Here is a 21,321-nt window from a genome sequence, read left to right on the forward strand (position 1 = left end):
TTGCCCAGTTCATCACACCACCACCCACACCCCCCCACTGCTTTCCCCCCTTGGTGTCCATATGTTTGTTCTCTACATCTGTGTCTCAACTTCTGCCCTGCAAACCGGTTCATCTGTACCATTTTTCTAGGGTCCACATACATGCGTTAATGTACGATATTTCTTTTTCTCTTTCTGACATACTTCACGCTGTATGACAGTCTCTAGATCCATCCATGTCTCAACAAATGACCCTATTTCGTTCCTTTTGATGGCTGAGTAATATTCCATTGTATATATGTACCACACCTTCTTTATCCATTCGTCTGTCGATGGGCATTTAGGTTGCTTCCATGACCTAGCTATTGTAAATAGTGCTGCAATGAATATTGGGGTGCATGTGTCTTTTTGAATTATGGTTTTCTCTGGGTATATGCCGAGTAGTGGGATTGCTGGGTCATATGGTAATTCTATTTTTAGTTCTTTAAGGAACCTCCATACTGTTCCCCATAGTGGCTGTATCAATTTACATTCCCACCAACGGTGCAAGAGGGTTCCCTTTTCTCCACACCCTCTCCAGCATTTGTTGTTTGTAGATTTTCTGATGATGCCCATTCTGACTGGTGTGAGGTGATACCTCATTGTAGTTTTGATTTGCATTTCTCTAATAATTAGTGATGTTGAGCAGCTTTTCATGTGCTTCTTGGCCACCTGTATGTCTTCTTTGGATAAATGTCTATTTAGGTCTTCTGCCCATTTTTGGATTGGGTTGTTTGTTTCTTTAATATTGAGCTGCATGGGCTGTTTATATATTTTGGAGATTAATCCTTTGTCCGTTGATTCATTTGCAAATACTTTCTCCCATTCTGAGGGTTGTCATCTTGTTTATGGTTTCCTTTGCTGTGCAAAAGCTTTGAGGTTTCATTAGGTTCCATTCGTTTATTTTTGTTTTTATTTCCATTACTCTAGGAGGTGGATCAAAAAAGATCTTGCTGTGGTTTATGTCAAAGAGCGTTCTTCCTATGTTTTCCTCTAAGAGTTTTATAGTGTCCTGTCTTACATTTAGGTCTCTAATCCATTTTGAGTTTATTTTTGTGTATGGTGTTAGGGAGTGTTGTAATTTCATTCTTTTACATGTAGCTTGCCAGTTTTCCCAGCACCACTTATTGAAGAGGCTGTCTTTTCTCCATTGTATATCCTTGCCTCCTTTGTCATAGATTAGTTGACCATAGGTGCGTGAGTTTATCTCTGGGCTTTCTGTCTTGTTCCATTGATCTATGTTTCTTTTTTTGTGCCAGTACCATATTGTCTTGCTTATTGTAGCTTTGTAGTATAGTCTGAAGTCAGGGAATCTGATTCCTCCATCTCCGTTTTTTTCCCTCAAGACTGCTTTGGCTATTCGGGGTCTTTTGTGTCTCCATACAAATTTTAAGATTTTTTTTCTAGTTCCGTAAAAAATGCCATTAGTAATTTTATAGGGACTGCATTGAATCTGTAGATTGCTTTGGGTAGTGTAATCATTTTCACAATATTGATTCTTCTAATCCAAGAACATGGTGTATCTCTCCATCTGTTGGTATCATCTTTAATTTCTTTCATCAGTGTCTTATAGTTTTCTGCATACAGGTCTTTTGTCTCCCTAGGTAGGTTTATTCCTAGGTATTTTATTCTTTTTGTTGCAATGGTAAATGGGAGTGTTTCCTTAATTTCTCTTTCAGATTTTTCATCATCAGTGTATAGGAATGCAAGAGATTTCTGTGCATTAATTTTGTATCCTGCAACTTTACCAAATTCATTGATTAGCTCTAGTAGTTTTCTGGTGGCATCTTTAGGATTCTCCATGTATAGTATCATGTCATCTGCAAACAGTGACAGTTTTACTTCTTCTCTTCCAATTTGTATTCCTTTTATTTCTTTTTCTTCTCTGATTGCCGTGGCTAGGACTTCCAAAACTATGTTGAATAATAGTGGTGAGAGTGGACATCCTTGTCTTGTTCCTGATCTTAGAGGAAATGCTTTCAGTGTTTCACCATTGAGAATGATGTTTGCTGTGGGTTTGTCATATATGGCCTTTATTATGTTGAAGTAGGTTCCCCCTATGCCCACTTTCTGGAGAGTTTTTATCATGAATGGGTGTTGAATTTTGTCGAAAGCTTTTTTGCATCTATTGAGATGATCATATGGTTTTTCTTCTTCAATTTGTTAATATGGTGTATCACATTGATTGATTTCCGTATATTGAAGAATCCTTGCATCCCTGGGATAAATCCCACTTGATCATGGTGCATGATCCTTTTAATGTGTTGTTGGATTCTATTTGCTAGTATTTTGTTGAGGATTTTTGCATCTATATTCATCAGTGATATTGGTCTGTAATTTTTTTTTGTAGTATCTTTGTCTGGTTTTGGTCAGGGTGATGGTAGCTTCATAGAATGAGTTTGGGAGTGTTCCTTCCTCTGCAGTGTTTTGGAAGAGTTTGAGAGGGATGGGTGTTAGCTCTTCTCTAAATGTTTGATAGAATTCACCTGTGAAGCTGTCTGGTCCTGGACTTTTGTTTGTTGGAAGATTTTTAATCACAGTTTCAATTTCATTACTTGTGATAGGTCTGTTCATATTTTCTATTTCTTCCTGGTTCAGTCTTGGAAGGTTATACCTTTCTAAGAATTTGTCCGTTTCTTCCAGATTGTCCATTTTATTGGCATAGAGTTGCTTGTAGTAGTCCCTTAGGATGCTTTGTATTTCTGCAGTGTCTGTTGTAACTTCTCCTTTTTCATTTCTAATTTTATTGATTTGAGTCCTCTCCCTCTTTTTCTTGATGAGTCTGGCTAATGGTTTATCAATATTGTTTATCTTCTCAAAGAACCAGCTTTTAGTTTTATTGATCTTTGCTATAGTTTTCTTTGTTTCTATTTCATTTATTTCTGCTCTGATCTTTATGATTTCTTTCCTTCTGCTAACTTTGGGTTTTGTTTGTTCTTCTTTCTCTAGTTCCTTTAGGTGTAAGGTTAGATTGTTTATTTGAGATTTTTCTTGTTTCTCGAGGTAGGCTTGTATAGCTATAAACTTCCCTTTTAGAACTGCTTTTGCTGCATCCCATAGGTTTTGGATCATCGTGTTTTCATTGTCATTTGTCTCTAGGTATATTTTGATTTCCTCTTTGATTTCTTCAGTGATCTCTTGGTTATTTAATAACGTATTGTTTAGCCTCCATGTGTCTGTGTTTTTACGTTTTTTTCCCTGTAAATGACTTCTAATCTCATACTGTGGTCAGAAAAGATGCTTGATATGATTTCAGTTTTCTTAAATTTACTGGCTTGATTTGTGACCCAAGATGTGACCTATCCTGGAGAATGTTCTGTGCACACTTGAGAAGAAAGTGTAATCTGCTGTTTTTGGATGGAATGTCCTATAAATACAATTAAATCTCTCTGGTCTGTTGTGTCATTTAAAGCTTCTGTTTCCTTATTTATTTTCCTTTTGGAAGATCTGTCCATTGGTGTAAGTGAGCTGTTAAAGTCCCCCACTATTATTGTGTTACTGTCGATTTCCTCTTTTGGAGCTGTTAGCAGTTGCCTTATGTATTGAGGTGCTCCTCTGTTGGGTGCCTATATATTTATAGTTGTTATATCTTTTTCTTGGATTGATCCCTTGATCATTATATATTGTCCTTCCTTGTCTCTTGTAACATTCTTTATTTTAAAGTCTATTTTATCTAATATGAGTATTGCTACTCCAGCTTTCTTTTGATTTCTATTTGCATGCAATATCTTTTTCCATCCCCTCACTTTCAGTCTGTATGTGTCCCTAGGTCTGAAGTGGGTCTCTTGTAGACAGCATATATATGGGTCTTGTTTTTGTATCCATTCAGGAAACCTGTGTCTTTTGGTTGGAGCATTTAATCCATTCACATTTTAGGTAATTATCGGTATGTATGTTCCTATGACCATTTTCTTAATTGTTTTGGGTTTGTTTTTGTAGGTCCTTTTCTCCTCTTGGGTTTCCCACTTAGAGAAGTTCCTTTAGCATTTGCTATAGAGCTGGTTTGGTGGTGCTGAATTCTTTTAGCTTTTGCTTGTTTGCAAAGCTTTTGATTTCTCCATCGAATCTGAATGAGATCCTTGCTGGGTAGAGTAATCTTGGTTGTAGGTTCTTCCCTTTCATCACTTTAAGTATATCATGCCACTCCCTTCTGGCTTGTAGAGTTTCTGCTGAGAAATCAGCTGTTAACCTTATGGAAGTTCCCTTGTATGTTATTTGTCATTTTTCCCTTGCTGCTTTCAATAATTTTTCTTTGTCTTTAATTTTTGCCAATTTGATTACTATGTGTCTCGACCTGTTTCTCCTTGGGTTTATCCTGTATGGGATTCTCTGTGCTTCCTGGACTTGGGTGGCTATTTCCTTTCCCATGTTAGGGAAGTTTTTGAGTATAATCTCTTCAAATATTTTCTCAGGTCCTTTCTCTCTCTCTTCTACTTCTGGGACCCCTGTAATGCGAATGTTGTTGTGCTTAATGTTGTCCCAGAGGTCTCTTAGGCGATCTTCATTTCTTTTCATTCTTTTTTCTTTATTCTTTTCCGCAGCAGTGAATTCCACCATTCTGTCTTCCAGGTCACCTATCCGTTCTTCTGCCTCAGTTATTCTGCTATTGATTCCTTCTAGTGTAGTTTTCATTTCAGTTATTGTATTGTTCATCTCTGTTTGTTTGTTCTTTAATTCTTCTAGATCTTTGTTAAACATTTCTTGCATCTTCTCCATCTTTGCCTCCATTCTTTTTCCGAGGTCCTGGATCATCTTCACTATCATCATTCTGAATTCTTTTTGTGGAAGATTCCCTATCTCCACTTCATTTAGTTGTTTTTCTGGGGTTTTATCTTGTTCCTTCATCGGGTACATAGCCCTCTGCCTTTTCATCTTGTCTGTCTTTCTGTGAAAGTGGTTTTTGTTCCACAGGCTGCAGGATTGTAGTTCTTCTTGCTTCTGCTGGTATGGTTGACTTTAAATCTATCATTTTGCCAGATGTTTTCTATTTGCCTTTTCTGTTCTTTTTGTTTCTGTTTTCTCTTTTTTCCTACTTTTTTTTTTTACTTCTACCTAGTTTTTTATTGAATTTCTATTTTGTTTTACCTGTACTACTACTGGCTTATTAGTTATGCCTCTTAAAAATTTTTAGTGGCTGTCATAAGTTTTACAATATATCTCTTAATTGCATTCCCCTTTGAAATAATATTATACTACTTTACGTATAGTATAAGCACCTTCCAATAATATACTTCCAGTTCCTTTCACTCATTCTTTGTGCTGTTGTGGTTGTACATTTTACTTTTACATATATTGTACACCCCACATTTTTGGTGATGTCTAGATCTTGATTGTCGTGGTGATTACATAGTATATATGTGCTTTCAAAACTCAGTAAACACTACACATAAGTATTTTATGTAAGTTATACCTAAATGAAGATTTTAATATAAATATAAATATATATTTTAATATAAATATATGTGTATATATACATATATGTGTGTGTATGTCTTTCTGTCTATAGAGAGAGTAAGAATATAGACCTAGTATAGGACTTTCGTAGACTCTTTACTATTTAATTAATTTACTGTTTAATTAATAGTATTAATTAAATGGCATTCGTGCTAGTGGTGACAATTTGAAAAGAGTTAATGTTTAGTAGAGGGAAGTAGGTTATTTACCATTTAAACTTTGCCATCATTTGAGTATTATATTTATAATCAAGAGCACCTGCAAATGAGCTATTTTGACTCCTTTTTTAAATGGACAAATTAGGAAATTGCTAAAACTGTATGCTGTTCTTCCTTTATGTTTCTAAACCAGAGAAAGAGCAGGATTGTCTAGAATTCTGTGAAGTCCAATATAGTATCCACTTGCCCTATTTAATTTAAGTTAAAATTTCAGTTCCTTACTCATGCCACATTTCAAGTGCTCAATAGCCACATGTGGCTAGTGGCTACCATGTTGGACTGCACAGATATAAAATATTTCTATAATCACAGAAAGTTCTTTTTTTAAATAATTATTTATTTATTTATTTGGATGCACTGGGTCTTAGTTGCCGCATACAGGATCTTCATCGCCACGTGCAGGATCTTCGTTGCGTCATGCAGGATCTTTAGTTGCAGCATGAGAACTCTTAGTTGAGGCATGTGGAATCTAGTTCCCTGACCAGGGATTGAACCCAGCCCCCTGCATTGGGAGTACGGAGTCTTAGCCACTGGATCACCAGAGAAGAAAGTTCTATCGGATAGCACTGTTGAAGGAAAAATTAGCAAGTTGTCCATGGCTTGCCTTTCTCCTTCCTGTAATGAAAGGCTAAATCTACTTTTCATGGCTGCTTGGATGTCCTTCTCTGAATGTATCTTCATTCTGTTTACCATTAGTCCAAAGAAAATAAGAGTGATTAATCTAGAAAAATGCCTGTTACTGATCAATGAAAATCCTTAGCCAAGGTCCCCATGGATTTCTTTGGTACCAAAATTTATTAGTCACTTTTCTTTTTTCTCTCACTTGACCTGTCTGTTATTGCATATGACATTTTTGAATATGCCATTCTTTTTGGCTTTTTCCTCTTTTTGTTTGTATGACACTGTGACTTTGCCTTTTCTACTTCTATCTCTCTGGTCCCTTTTTCTTAGCCTTTTATAGGTTCTTGTTCCTCTGCCCATCTCTTAAATGACAGCCTTCCATAGCAGTCCATCCTTAACCTTATTTTTAACTCCCTGGACACCAGATACTACATATATGCTGAAGGCCAACAAATCGATAAGCAGCTCAGATTTCTAACCTAAGTTCCTAATGAATATAACTACGTGGCTGCCCTAAGAGCATCCCAAACTCCATATGTCCAGAACGATTTCACTCCCTTCCTCTCTTGCGAACCTGCCTCTACCCCACCTAAGTGTGGGCCATTACTATCCACCACGCTTCTAGCTAGAAATCTGGGGCCTCTCTCATAATTCAAACCAGTTAATCAGTTCCTGTTGATTCCACTTCCTAATTACCTCTGATACTGAGTTTTTGTTTTTTCCCAAGGCCCTGCTTTCAGATCTTCCATATCTTCAGTTCTTACAACTCATTTATCTTTCTCCTAGTTTATTTTCCCTGCTACTGAGGAGTGATCTTCTTAAAATGCAGAGCTGATCATTTTATTCTGCTATTTAAAATCCCTCCAAGGTCTCACATTACTTTTGGCAAAAATGCAAACATCTTAGCATATCTAGTAGTCTCTTCTGGGTCTGCCTCTTCTCACCTCTCCCATCCCCATCTTTCAGTCCTCAGCTTAGAGCCTTTGTTCATTCATGTCCAGCCACTTAACTGCCTGGGGTTCTCAGAACCAGCCATGTGCTTCTCTCTCACCTCTGTGCCTTTTGAATTTTCCGTTCCCTCTGCTTGGGGCTGATACCTCTCCCCATTCCCCACCCCCACCCACACACACCCTTTGCTTCCTTGCCTGGCCGATTACATCTTGTCCTTCAGGACTCCATCAGGCCTCCTCCCATCTGGGAAACATTCCCTGATATTGTCCCTCCCCGGGCTAGTCTTTGTGCCTTCCTGACTTCCCTTATGTTCTCATAGTATTCCATGCTTTTCTCTACCATAGCAGTTATTTCCCTGTATTGTAATAGCACAGAAAGTATTCAATAGCAATTTATGAAATACTCAAACAAGTGTAAACTCTGAAAATATATTTGAATTCACCGACTAATGCATCATTATAGTAACCTTCCACTGTGTTCTTATAGGTGAAGATGCTGGAAGCAGATCTGGTTTCAAAAATGCTACGAGCTGTTCTACAGTCTCATAAGAGTGGAATAGCATTACCCCGGCTCCAAGGAGAGTACAGATCCTTAACTGGAGACTGGATCCCCTTCAAGCAATTTGGTTATCCTACGCTAGAAGCCTATCTGAGAAGTATGCCAGCAGTTGTCAGGGTAGAGACTAGTAGATCTGGAGAGGTAAGAAGGTAATTGTGTGTTTCAGAAGAGTCAAACCAATTCTTAACTGCCTGTCTGGCACTTCCAATCTCATAATTAGGGTAGAAGTCAAAGTGAGAAGCACTAGCCAAGATCGGAAGTGATAGAGAGAACAGCATCCACAGCACAGCCAAGATTCTCATGTCTTTTGTTTTACCCTCAAATTCTTTCCGTTGCAAAAATAAGGTTTTAACCATATTAAATTAAAAATTTTCAAGTTAAACTTTACCCAGTCTCATTGTCCAAACCAAATAACTGTACTGGAGACCTTAACTGCCTAAATGTCATACCCACTCGTTATAGACCTGCTACAGCTGTTTTTGCCTAGGTTACTAATGACTTCCTGATTACCGAATCTAACAGACACTTTAAAATTCTCATCATTTGACCTGACTCCTATCTATTCCTACTGTCTGGATCCTAGTTCAGCCTCTAATTGATTGATCATCACTTTTGGTTATTACAGAGCCCTCCCTACTGTTATCCCTGTCTTTAGTCCCTAGCCTGTTCTCACCTTCACACTTTAGTAACAGTGATCATGTTATTCTACAATTTTAAATCCTTTAGTTTCTCTGGAAGAATATTTTATATATAACATGGGCGATTAGGTGGTAGCAAGTAAATTTTTTATTGCATATACTCTATGACCCAACAGTTTCACTTCTTGGTTTCTGCCTAATGTACAGTATGAAAGATATGGACAAACCACCATCCAAGACAGAAAGGCACCCATCCCCGCAATCAGTACCTTTTTCAGGGTACATTTCTATATATGTAAATATGTAGAACAGGTCTGGAGTATTTCTCACCAAAAATTGTAATAGTTGTCCTCTTGGGAGGGGGGTGGGCAGGGAGGCAGTGGATAGAGGAGAAAAGGAGCCCAGGATTGGGAGAGTGGTCAGAGGTTCATGTAATCTGTAATAAATTTTATATAATGAGAAGGTATAAACTAATTAAATATTATATTAATAATAAAATTTTCTTCAGTGACCCTGGTTCTCCCAGACAGATTTAAGCCCTCCTTTCTGTCTGCTTGGCCCCTTGTAATACATCCAGTATTACACATGACATAATGTTTTCTGTTTAGTCTCTTTGCCTCTCTTTCCTTCAGAAGTTTCTTGAGGATAAGGGATTTTTTTTTTTTACCCCTAACAGTAGGTGTTTAATAAATATGTGTTGAATGTATAAATGATCAGATATATGAATGAATTAATTAATAATTTAGTAATGCTTCATATAGTTACTATGCTATAATTTACTCAACTCTTTATTCTCCTATTTTGGACATTTTTAATGTTTCCAGGTTTAGACTATTAAAATAACCCCTAATGCACATATTTAGGTATGTAACTTTTTCTTCTTTTAAAATATATTCTTATATTTTCAGGAATGGAAATACTGGACCAAAGAATAGAAACATGTTTTGGCTTGTGGTGTAAAGCCTCACTGCTTTCCTGTTCTTGATTTCAACTTAGAATCAAAGACTTTAACACTAGATGGTTTTCTAGAGATAGTCTAATCTCAACAGTCTACATTCTTTTTTCAAATCCTTTTTCAAATATCCTATATATCCCACCATTTTTTTTTAAAGATAAAAAGCTGAGCTACTGTATTTTAAGTAGGTGCCAGAGGTCCAGGCCTCTGCTTACCCTGTCTTGCCCTCACAGCCCAGAGGCACCTCCATGGAATTCTATGGCTCCATTGAACAGTTTGAAAACCCCAGATCTAAGCTCTTCCCTGTTTTACAGCTGATAATATGAAGATTTTAGAAGTAAACTGGTTTGCCCCAAGTCACCCAGCTAATCCATTGCAGTGCAAGACCAGGATTTAGTGGTCTTCGGGAGACCACTAAATACAAATAGCAGTTACAAGTGTGTACTTTGAATTCAGAGAGATAGCCTAGCTGTGTGGCTTGAGAAGTTTGCTTAACTTTCCTGAGCCTCTGTTTTCCCATGTGTAAAATGGGAATAAAATATATCTCACAAATTATATGAGATAATATATGCAAATCACAGGTTTCATTTGGTTCATTTGTTAATCCTACAGTACCTAGCACATTTTAGATGCTTAATAAATACCTGTTTAAGGAATAAGTGAAAGTTTCAATTTGAGGAGAGATTATTCAGTGTGCCGGACTATGCTTGATTTCTCTTGCAGAAAATATAATTTAACTCTAACATTATCAAAGAGAGAGAGACGTGAATATTTGCATACAGCTTGATTTGGGACATATAAACACACAAAGATGCACTTGGAAAAATCAGCCTTTAGGTACCAGTGAATCTGAGAAATGTTTCTCCTCTCACCTTGCCTCTCATAATTAGATTACCTGCTATGCCATGGCCTGCACAGAAACTGCAAGAATTGCTCAGTTAGTGGCTCGTCAGAGGAGTTCTAAAAGGAAAACTGGTCGGCAAGTTAATTGTCAGATGAGAGTAAAGAAAACCATGCCATTTTTTCTAGAAGGTAAGATCTTTTCACATGCTAAACTTTTAAAACCTGTCTGTGAATATACTGTCAGATGGAAATATTGCTTGTATTCATGATAAACACCTTTATTTGTTAATATTCATATGTCAAGGGAGAAGTCCTAAAGCTAGTATTTCCATTTGAAATTAAGTGAACCTGATAAGCATGACTTATTAAGTAAAGTAATTATACAGTGTGAAATAACTCAGCATAGATTTTAATTAAACTTATTATGGTAAAGTGTGGTTTTACTCTTTATTTTGGGGGAAAGGCTCCTCTAGAATGTTGGATGAACCAAGAACCTCTAAGTTAATGTCTTATTTAGGAAATCATGTCTTTTACTATAAATCCTCTATTTTCAGAAAAACGTGAATTATATAGTGCATAAAGGTATTATAGGCAACTCAGCCTGTGTTTACTGATCATTTATCTCAAGGAGCTTATAATCATTTCTGAAACTAAATTCTCAAGAAATAGTTCAATGATGGTAGAAAAGAGTTGATTCCTAAATGCCGCAAGGAGCATTTTAGACAAAGGAGCAATCATTGTGAGAATGGCAGTGGAGGGCTTCATGGCAAAGGGGAGACTTAAACCCAGACCTCTAACAGTTGGAAGAATTTAAATTGATGGAGAAGAGATGGGAGGACTGAGATAATGGCTGAGTGTGCTGCATTTGTAAGAATATGAGGTGACTGCCACCAAGTTACTTGGTGAGTAGAGGGAAAGTAATGGGCTAGTCTAGCAGATGAAGCCATGTTTTGAAGAACCTCATCTGCTAAATACACCAATCTACTCATCCCCTGCTGACTGACCCTCTAGTGACCATCTCCTCATATTCTTTATTTTTTTAAAAAATTTACTTATTTATTTTTTAACATGTTTATTGGAGTATAATTGCTTTATAATGGTGTGTTAGTTTCTGCTTTATAACAAAGTGAATCAGCTATACATATACATATATCCCCTTATCTCCTCCCTCTTGCGTCTCCCTCCCATCCTCCCTATCCCACCCCTCTAGGTGGTCACAAAGCACCGAGCTGATCTCCCTGTGCTATGCGGCTGCTTCCCACTAGCTATCTATTTTACATTTGGTAGTATATGTCCATACCACTCTCTCACTTTGTCCCAGCTTACCCTTCCCCCTCCCCGTGTCCTCAAGTCCATTCTCTATGTCTGTGTCTTTATTCCCGTCCTGCCCCTAGGTTCTTCATGACCTTTTTTTTTTTTTTTTTTTTTTTAGATTCCATATATATGTGTTAGCATACAGTATTTGTTTTTCTCTTTCTGACTTACTTCACTCTGTATGACAGACTCTAGGTCCATCTACCTCACTACAAATAACTCAATTTCGTTTCCTTTTATGGATGAGTAATATTCCATTGTATATATGTGCCACATCTTCTTTATCCATTCATCTGTTAATGGACACTTAGGTTGCTTCCATGTCCTGCCTGTTGTAAATAGAGCTGCAGTGAACATTGTGGTACATGACCCTTTTTGAATTATGGTTTTCTCAGGGTATATGCCCAGTAGTGGGATTGCTGGGTCGTATGGTACTTCTATTTTTAGTTTTTTAAGGAACCTCCATACTGTTCTCCATAGTGGCTGCATCAGTTTACATTCCCACCAACAGTGCAAGAGGGTTCCCTTTTCTCCACACCCTCTCCAGCATTTATTGTTTGTAGATTTTTTGATGATGGCCATTCTGACTGGTGTGACACCTCCTCATATTCTTACAAACTGTTCTGAGAATAGAGACTGACAGAAAACATCTGGACAGGGGAATGACATAATGAAACCATGGTTTTGGGAAGCTAATCAATTCCGTTATGTATGCCTGACTTCATAGGAAAACCAAAAGCAACCCTCAGACAACCAGGATTTTCTTCAGATTTTTCTATCAACAAAAAACCTAATCCAACACTGTTAAGAGACAAAGGAGACTGTCTTGGAGTTAAATCTGTTGCTGAAATGCCGCCTTACACATTACATACAACTATTGGAAATGAAGTATTCAAAGATGTTCCAGTGCAGAGGCATGTGACCATGTCTACCAACAACAGGTATTTGGGCTTTGTCTGACTAAAAGGAGAAGTTTGGTGAACCTAGGATAATAAATATTAAACATGTGTGTTCAGGGTAAGAAGGAAGTACTTTCTGTTTTGTGTAATACAAGTTCACACGTTAGTAGAGAAATGCATCATTACTAGTTAGTCCACTTTCCTGGCTGCCTAAATGTCATTCTCTGAATATCTCCATTTTGTATTTGTTGTGCATTATTGGTAATCTCTCTTTGTAAAAATTATTTTAAAAGTTCTCACAAATTGATCTAAGATGCTATTTCAGCATAACTTACTTTTTCTGAAAACCTTTCATACAATTAATTTTGTAAGGTTTAAATAAAATCTGATTGATTTGTACACTCTACTGTGTTCCAATAATTATACCCATAATTATACAGTAGCATTATACATCCATGCATCAAAATACTGGACTGGAAGTAATAACACAACTTTAAAGTTTTAGTTTGAATGGTGCCATTCACTAGCTAGGTGAAATAAGTGAAATTATTTCATCTTTTGGGGCTGTGGTATCTTCATTTGACCAATGAAAATGTTAACTGGGTGATCTCAAAGTTCCTTTCTGGCTGTAAATTTTATGGTTTTATGAGGTAACTCAGGTGAGCAAACTACAACTTATGGGCCATTGCCTGTTTTTGTAAATAAAGTTTTATTGGAACACAGCCACATTCCTTTATTTATATATTGTCTGTGGTTGCTTTTACACAACTACAGAGTTGAGCAGTTGTGCAGAGACAGTATGGCCAGCAAAGCCTAAAATGTATACTGTTAGACCCTTCACAGAAAAAGCTTGCCATCTCCTGATGAATCAGTATCACATTCTTCCATCCTGTTTGTAACTCTGCAAAACAAATTTTGTTGTATCATGTTCATTTAAATCAGTGTTCAAAACTTCCATTTTGTATAAAAGATAGTCCCCTTCCCCCCAAGCACTCCCCCAACACTAGACTATTTAGAAATAATTAATTTTGTTAAGTTAGGTAAAAGGGTACTAATTTTTTATATTTTAGTATTTTTTATAAAGTAACCCTTAAATATTTTTCATAATGGTATATATTTAATGGTGTTTATGGTTAGTTATTATAATTTTTGATAAGGTCTAGAAAATACATAATTAAAATTTGGATCTTGACCCAAAGCACTAGTTATGTCCATTATGTGACTGAGGTACCATTGTCTTCTCTGGTTGTGGGCCTAAATTTCAAGATTTTGAATGAATCTATAAAATGACAGCAAAACCAGGCATCCTGGATTGTGGGCCCAGAGGAGCATTCTCCACCCCATGGCCCAGTGTCTCCTCCCTCTCACCTAGTGCTATTGCATGGCCCAGGTAAGTGCCTTCCATCCCTGCAGGTAGCACTAGCAGTGATTGAGTGGGGGCCTTGCCAGCACCAAGCAGCCCACAGAGTAGGCCCAAGGTGGTGCTCTCTGACCTGCTGCCTAGTGTGCTCCCACCCCTCCTCCCCAGCAGCAGGGCCCCAGGGAAGCGTATACTGCTGTACCAGATCAGAATAGCACCATGAGGGCCCTGAAAACTAAATTATTATTGGAACCACAGCCTACAAAAGTGGGCCAGGAGGTATATGATAAACCTAAATGGAGTAACTGCCTGCTAAAACAGGACATTTGTAACTGATTCACTTTGTTGTAGGGCAGAAACTGACACACCATTGTGAAGCAATTATACTCCAATAAAGATGTAAAAAAAATTAAAATAAAATAAAATAGGACATTCGTCTTAACATATGTCCAAATGTCCAGGTTACAATAAAAAAAAGTCAATCTTTATACTAAGAGGCAGGAAAATGACAACTTGAATGAGAAAAGATAACCAACAGACACCAACATTATGGTGAATCAGATGTTGGAATTATCTGACAACGATTTTAAAGCAGCTGTTGTAAAAATGCTTCAATTTGCAATTGCAAATACTTTTGAAAAAAATGAAAAAATAGAAAATTCACCAAAGAAAGAGAACATACAAAAAAGAACCAAATGAAACAACCAAAATAAAAATGCAGTGTATGAGCTCAGTAACAGAATGAATATGATAGAGCACAGAATTAGTGAACCTGAAGATAGAACAATAGAAATTACCCAATCTGGACAACAGAGTAAACAGACTTAAAACAAAATAATTAGCTGAACCTGAGGGGCCTATGGGGGGAAAAAATATCTAGCAGACCCTTAGGGACCTGTGGAGAAAATAAGAAAAGATCTAATATTTGTATTATCAGAGCCTCAAAACAAAGAATGGGGCTGAAAGAGTATTTGAAGGCATAATGGCTGAAAACTTCTCAAATTTGCCTAAGGACGTAAACCTACAGATTCAAGAAGCTTAGGAAATCCCGGACAGGATGAATCCAAAGAATCCCACACCAAGGCACATCATAATGAAACTTCTGAAAACTAAAGACAAAGAAAAAATCTTGTAAACAGCCAGAGAGAAATGACACATCACCCGTAGGGGAATACCAGTTTTAATGACGGTAGATTTCTCATTCACAGTCATGGAGGAATCATGAAGGAAGGAAATGGCATATTTTTAGTGCTGAAAGGAAAAAAACTATCAACCACAAATTTTGTATCCAGCAAAAGTATACTTCAGGACTGAAAGGGAAATAAAAACATTCTCAGATGAAAGAAAACTAAGAGAATTTGTCATTAGCTGACTTACTCCTAAAGAGTGACTAAAGGAAGTTCTCTCAACAGAAAAGGTGTAATATAAAATGGCTTGGAACTTCAGAAAGGAAAGAGCAAAATGGGTAAAACAGGTGTAAATAAATGGATTATCCTTCTTCTCATGAGTTTCTTAAATCATATTAGTTTGAAGTAAAAAGTATAACACCATCTGATGAGGTGCTAACATATGTAGAGAAAAACTTAAAGCAATTGTATTTGTAAAGTAGGGAGGGCAAGGAGACCTAGATGAAAGTAAGGTTTTTATACTTGAAGTGGCAAAACATTGAGATGAGTAGAATGTGATGTTATATGTGTATTGAAATGCATAAGCAACCAACAAGAAAACTATACAAAGTGATATACTAAAAAAACATTATAAGTAAATCAGAATGGAATTTTCCAAAATGTTTAACCCACAAGAGTGCAAGAAAAGATAAATAGGAGAATGAGAAACAGGGAACAAATAGAAAACAAATAATAAAGTGCAGACATAAGCCCTAACAAAATGATAATTACTTTAAATGTAAAAACACATGAAAATATGTTCAACTTCATTAGCTATTAGGGAAATGTAAATTAAAACTACATTGACAGGGACTTCCCTGGTGGTCCATTGGCTACGACTCCGTGCTCCCAGTGCAGGGGGCCCGGGTTCAATCCCTGGTCAAGGAACTAGATCCCACAGACAGCAACAAAGATCCTGTGTGCCACAGCTAAGACCCGGCACAGCCAAATAAATAAATATTTTTTAAAAACTGCATTGACATACCACCACAACACACCTATCAGAATGACTAAAATAAAAAATAATGATACAATAATAGTAGGGGACCTTAACACCCACTGGCATCAATGGACAGATCATCCAGACAGAAAATCAAGAGGTAACAGTGGTCTTAAACAACACAACAGACCAATTGGACTTAATAGCTATCTATAGGACATTAAATCCAAAAACAGCAGAATACACATTCTTTTCAAGTGCACATGGAACATTCTCCAGGACAGATCACATACTAGGCCACAAAACAAGCCTCAACAAATTTAAGAGGAAGAAATTATATCAAGCATTTTTTTTCTGACCACAATGGTATGAAACTAGAAATCAACTATGGAAAGAAAAATGGGAAAAGAAGAAACATGTGGAGACTAAAGAACATGCTACTAAAAAACCCTGGTCAATGATGAAATCAAAGAGGAAATCAGAGGGCTTCCCTGGTGGCACAGTGGTTAAGAATCTGCCTGCCAATGCAGGGGACACAGGTTCGAGCCCTGGTCTGGTAAGATCCCACATGCTGTGGAGCAATTAAGCCTGTGCATCACAACTACTGAGCCTGTGCTCTAGAGCCCACAACCCACAACTGCTGAGCCCATGCACCACAACAGCTGAAGCCCACACACCTATAGCCTGTGCTGCACAACAAGAGAAGACACCTCAATGAGAAACCCGCACCCCACAATGAAGAGTAGCCCGTGCTCGCCACAACTAGAGAAAGCCTGCGCACAGCAATGAAGACCCAATGCAGCCAAAAATAAACAAATTTAAAAAGTTAAAAAAAAAGAGGAAATCAGAGAATACCTCAAAAGACAAATGAAAATGGAAATAGAACTTTCCAAAGTTAGGATGCATCAAATGCAGCTCTGAGAGGGAAGTTTATAGTGACACAGTCCTTCTTCAAGAAACAAGAAAAAATCTCAAACAACCTAACCTACCACCTAAAAGAATTAGAAAAAGAACAAAGCCCAAAGTCAGCAGAAAAAATGAAATGATAAAGATCAGAGAAGAAATAAGTAAGAGATCATAAAAACAATAGAAAAGATCAATGAGGCCAAGAGCTGTTTTTTTAAAAAGATTAAAAAATTGATAAACCTTTAGCCAGGCTTACCAAGAAGAAAAGAGAGGGCTTCCCTGGTGGTGCAGAGGTTGAGAGTCCGCCTGCCAATGCAGGGGATGTGGGTTCGTACCCTGGTCCGGGAGGATCCCACATGCCATGGAGTGGCTAGGCCCGTGAGCCATGGCCACTGGGCCTGAGCGTCCAGAGCCTGTGCTCTGCAGCGGGAGGGGCCATGGCAGTGAGAGGCCTGTGTACCGCAAAAAAAAAAAAAAGAAAAAAAGAAAAAAGAGAGGACTCAAATAAGTGAAAGAGGAGAAATAACAACTGATACCACAGAGATATTAAAAAAAATCATAATACTATGAACAGTTATATGCCAATGAAATGGACAAATTTCTAGAAACATACAGCCTGCCAAGACTGAAATAAGAACATACAGACAATTTGAACAGACTGGCCACTAGAAGTGAAATTGAATTTGTAATAGAAAAACTCTAAGCAAACAAAGTCCAGGGCTGGATGGCTTCACAGTGGGATTCTACCAAACATATAAGAAGAACTAATACCTATCCTCAAACTATTCCAAAAAACTGAAGAGGGAACACTCCCATATTCATTCCATGGGGCTACCATTATCTTGATACCAAAACCAGACAGAGATACTATAGAGATAGTAAATTACAGGCCAAATATCTTTGATGAATATAGATGCAAAAATCCTCAACAAAATATTAGCAAACCAAATCTGACAATATATAAAATGGGTCATACACCATGATGAAGTTTGGATTTATTCTAGGGTCACAGGGATGGTTCAACATTTGTAAATCAATCAGTGTGATGCACCACATTAACAAAAGGAAGGATCAGAATCACATGATCATCTCAAGAGACACAAAAAAAGCATTTGACAAAATTCCATATCCATTCATGATAAAAATTCTCATCAAAGTGGGTATAGAGGGAATATATCTCAACATAATAAAGGCCATTTATGACAAACCCACAGCCAAAATCATACTCAGTGGTGAAAACCTTCCCACTAAATTCAAGAATAAGACAAGGATGCCCACTCATGCCACTTCTATTTAACATATTATTGGAAGTCCTAGCCACAGCAGTCAGAGAAGAAAAAGAAATAAAAGGTATCCAGATTGGGAGGGAAGAGGTAAAACTGTCACTACTTGCCAATAACATGATACTTTAAATAGAAAACCCTAAAGTCTCCACCCCAAAACTATTAGAGCTAATAAATGAATTTAGCAAGGTTGCAGGATATGAAATTAATATACAGAAACCTGTTGTGTTTCTATACACTAATAATGAAATATCAAAGAGAGAGTAAGAAAGCAGTCACATTTAAAATGATATCAAAAAGAATAAAACACCTAGGAATAAACTTTGCTAAGGAGATGTAAAACCTATACTCTGAAAACTATAAAGCATTGATGAAGGAAATTGAAGATGATACAAAGAAGGAAAGCTATCCCATGCTCTTGGATTGGAAGAATTAATATTGTTAAACTGGCCATACTACCCAGAGCAATCTACAGATTTAATACAGTCCCTATCAAAATAGCCAGGACATTGTTCACAGAACTAGAATAATCCTAAAATTCATATAGAACAGCAAAAGACCCCGAATTGCTGAAACAACCTTGAGAAAAAAGAACAAAGCTGGAGTATAACCCTCCCAGACTTCAGACAATACTAAAAAGCTACAGTAATAGAAATAGCATGGTATGGGCACAAAAACAGACACATAGATCAATGGAACAGAATAGAGAGTCCAGAAATAAACCCATGCACCTGTGGTCAATATATGACAAAGGAGGCAAGAATATACAATGGAGAAAAGACAGTCTCTCTAACAAGTTAGTGCTGGGAAAACTGGACAGCTACATGTAAAACAAGATACTAAAACATTCTCTCACACTGTATACAAAAGTAAACTAAAAATGGTTTAAAGAAGTAAATGTAAGAACTGAAACCTTAAAAGTCCTAGAAGAACATAGGCAGAATACTCTTTTACATAAATTGTAGCAATATTTGTTTAGATTTGTCTCCTAAGGCAAAAGAAATAAAAGCAAAAATTTTTAAATGGGACCTAATTAAACTTAAAAGCTTTTGAACAGCAACAGAACCAAAAGACAACCTGCACAATGGGAGAAATATTTGCAAATGATGTGACCAACAAGTGGTTAATATCCAAAGTATATAAACAGCTCATACAGTTCAATATCAAAAAAAACAAACACCCCAATCAAAAAAGTGAACAGAAGACCTGAATAGACATTTTTCCAAAGAGGATATGCAGGTGACCCCAGGCACATGAAAAGCTCAACATCACTAAGCATGAGGGAAATGCAAATCAAAGCTACAATGATGTACCATCTCACACCTGTCAGTGTGGCTATCGTCAAAAAGTCAGCACAGGCTGCGCCGGCTCGGCCGCCCGGGAGACAAAGCACCGCCGCTGCCGCCGCCGCAACCGAGCAGGTCCCGGGCCATGGCCGGGCCGCTCCCCGGCTCCGCGTCTCCCGTCCTGCCACTGCTGCCGTCGCCCTAGTCCACGCCGTGAGGTTTTTGAGCACCAACTACATGCCAGGCACTGGAATTCAGACAAAGAACCTCTGCCCTCCTAGAGCAGGCAAAAATGACCCAGATGTGGAAGCAGAGGCCCAGAGAGGCTTAAAGCTTGCCCGGGGTCACATAGCCTGGACACTACAGAGCTGACATTTGAACCCAGAGAAGAGCAAGCCGAAACCAGAACTGAGCAGAGGGCAGGGAAGTGAGCAGTGGCCTGAGAGGTGTCAGCTGAGATGCCTCCTCCTCCAGGAAGCCTTCCAGGATCCCCCAATTCACGCTCTTATGGTGTTTCCACCATTGAAGCACTGAGCACACAGCAGATGGACAGTGACTGCAGACACAATGTCAACACCAAAGCTAATGGTCCAGAGGGAGTTTTGGTTCCCAGAGCCCAGGGGGCACCTACTTCTACAGGTTCTTAGGTGGCCTGTGTGTGTCAGATGAGGCTTCCTCCTCCACTCCTGCCCCCACCTACAACCCGTGGCCACATCCTGAGGATTTCTGACTTCTGACCTCCAGAGCTGCAAACCAAGTGTCCAAAGGGCCTGTCTTTGGCTTTACTTTGGAGCAATTAGTTATCCTGACCAAGGAGGAAGTCACTCATCATTTCATTCCCACCACAAGGACGTGTGGAAAAACTGGGGTGATCAGAAGGTTTCCAGACAAAGAGGAAAGGTCTGTCTTGGGATGCCACGAGCCCTTGGCTCACGGGTGAATAATGTTTCATGCCACTTAGGGAACTCTCTTGATATTATTGGTCAAGAAAAAACAAACCTCCTGCAGCTTGATACACAGAGAGACTCACCATCATGGGTTGAAGGAACCCAACCCCCACTCATGAAAACAGTACGGAACACTGAGCCCTTATGTGCCACACACTGTCTTATGTGTTTTACATGCATCATCATTCCTGATAATGACCCTTTGAGTTGGCTGCTGTGATACCCCCATTTTACAGATGGGGAGACCGAGGCACTAGTTATACAGTTGGGAAAGGGGCGCTGCTGTGTTGGTCACCAGAAAGCCCCTCTTGGCATTTTTCCATCAGGAGTCTAGAGACACCCGCCACTCACACACTCCACTGAGGTGGGCACAGCTTGTAAAATGGCTGGTCTTAGGGCCACAGCCTGCGGCCCCCGATTGGGGCAGGGCACAATCTCAGCTCCTCAGATCTAGACCCCAGAGTCTAACCAGCTTCCACCTGCTGCAATGAGTGGAAAGTGTATTCCAATCCTTCCATCTTCCTGTGTTGGAGCCCACAGCACAATCACCAACCGAGATGCCCACAGGACCTGGGCAGGTGGTGTAGGTGCAGACAGAGGCAAATCATGGGCACGTGTCCTAACGGGGAGGGCCCCTCCTCAGCTAGCTGCTGTCATGTTGGAATTTGGGCCCTGTGTGGCCAGATCTTACTGTTTTCCAGTGAAGCCAGTAATCGAGATTTTTAATGAAATTAGAACATTCTTTAACACCATACACAAAAACAAACTCAAAATGGATTAAAGACCTAAATGTAAGACTGGATACTATAAAACTCTTAGAGAGAGCACTCTTTGACATAATCGCAGCAATATCTTTTTCGATTCGTCTCCTAGAGTAATGGAAATTAAAAATAAACAAATGGGACCGAATTAAACTCAAATGCTTTTGCACAGAAAAGGAAACCATAAACAAGACGAAAAGACA

The 21,321-nt window shown here is 38.3% G+C and overlaps 1 protein-coding gene across 2 annotated transcripts in view; it reads left to right on the plus strand.

The window, feature by feature from the left end:
• Positions 1–21,321, plus strand: part of TDRD7 (tudor domain containing 7) — a 92,384-nt gene that overhangs the window by 14,521 nt on the left and 56,542 nt on the right. Inside the window, exons 2-4 of one of the 2 annotated variants that reach the window (XM_082628882.1) lie at positions 7,749–7,961; positions 10,304–10,445; positions 12,298–12,511. In XM_082628882.1, the coding sequence (XP_082485008.1) occupies positions 7,755–7,961; positions 10,304–10,445; positions 12,298–12,511 (563 nt within the window). In that variant the 5' untranslated portion in view covers positions 7,749–7,754. Of the gene's footprint in view, positions 1–7,748; positions 7,962–10,303; positions 10,446–12,297; positions 12,512–21,321 lie in introns of those variants that run through there. The other variant, XM_082628883.1, reaches the window with a different exon arrangement.

The sequence above is a fragment of the Mesoplodon mirus genome (assembly GCF_964341445.2).
Source record: "Mesoplodon mirus genome assembly, chromosome: 1".
NCBI classification, from domain to species: Eukaryota; Metazoa; Chordata; class Mammalia; order Artiodactyla; family Ziphiidae; genus Mesoplodon; species Mesoplodon mirus.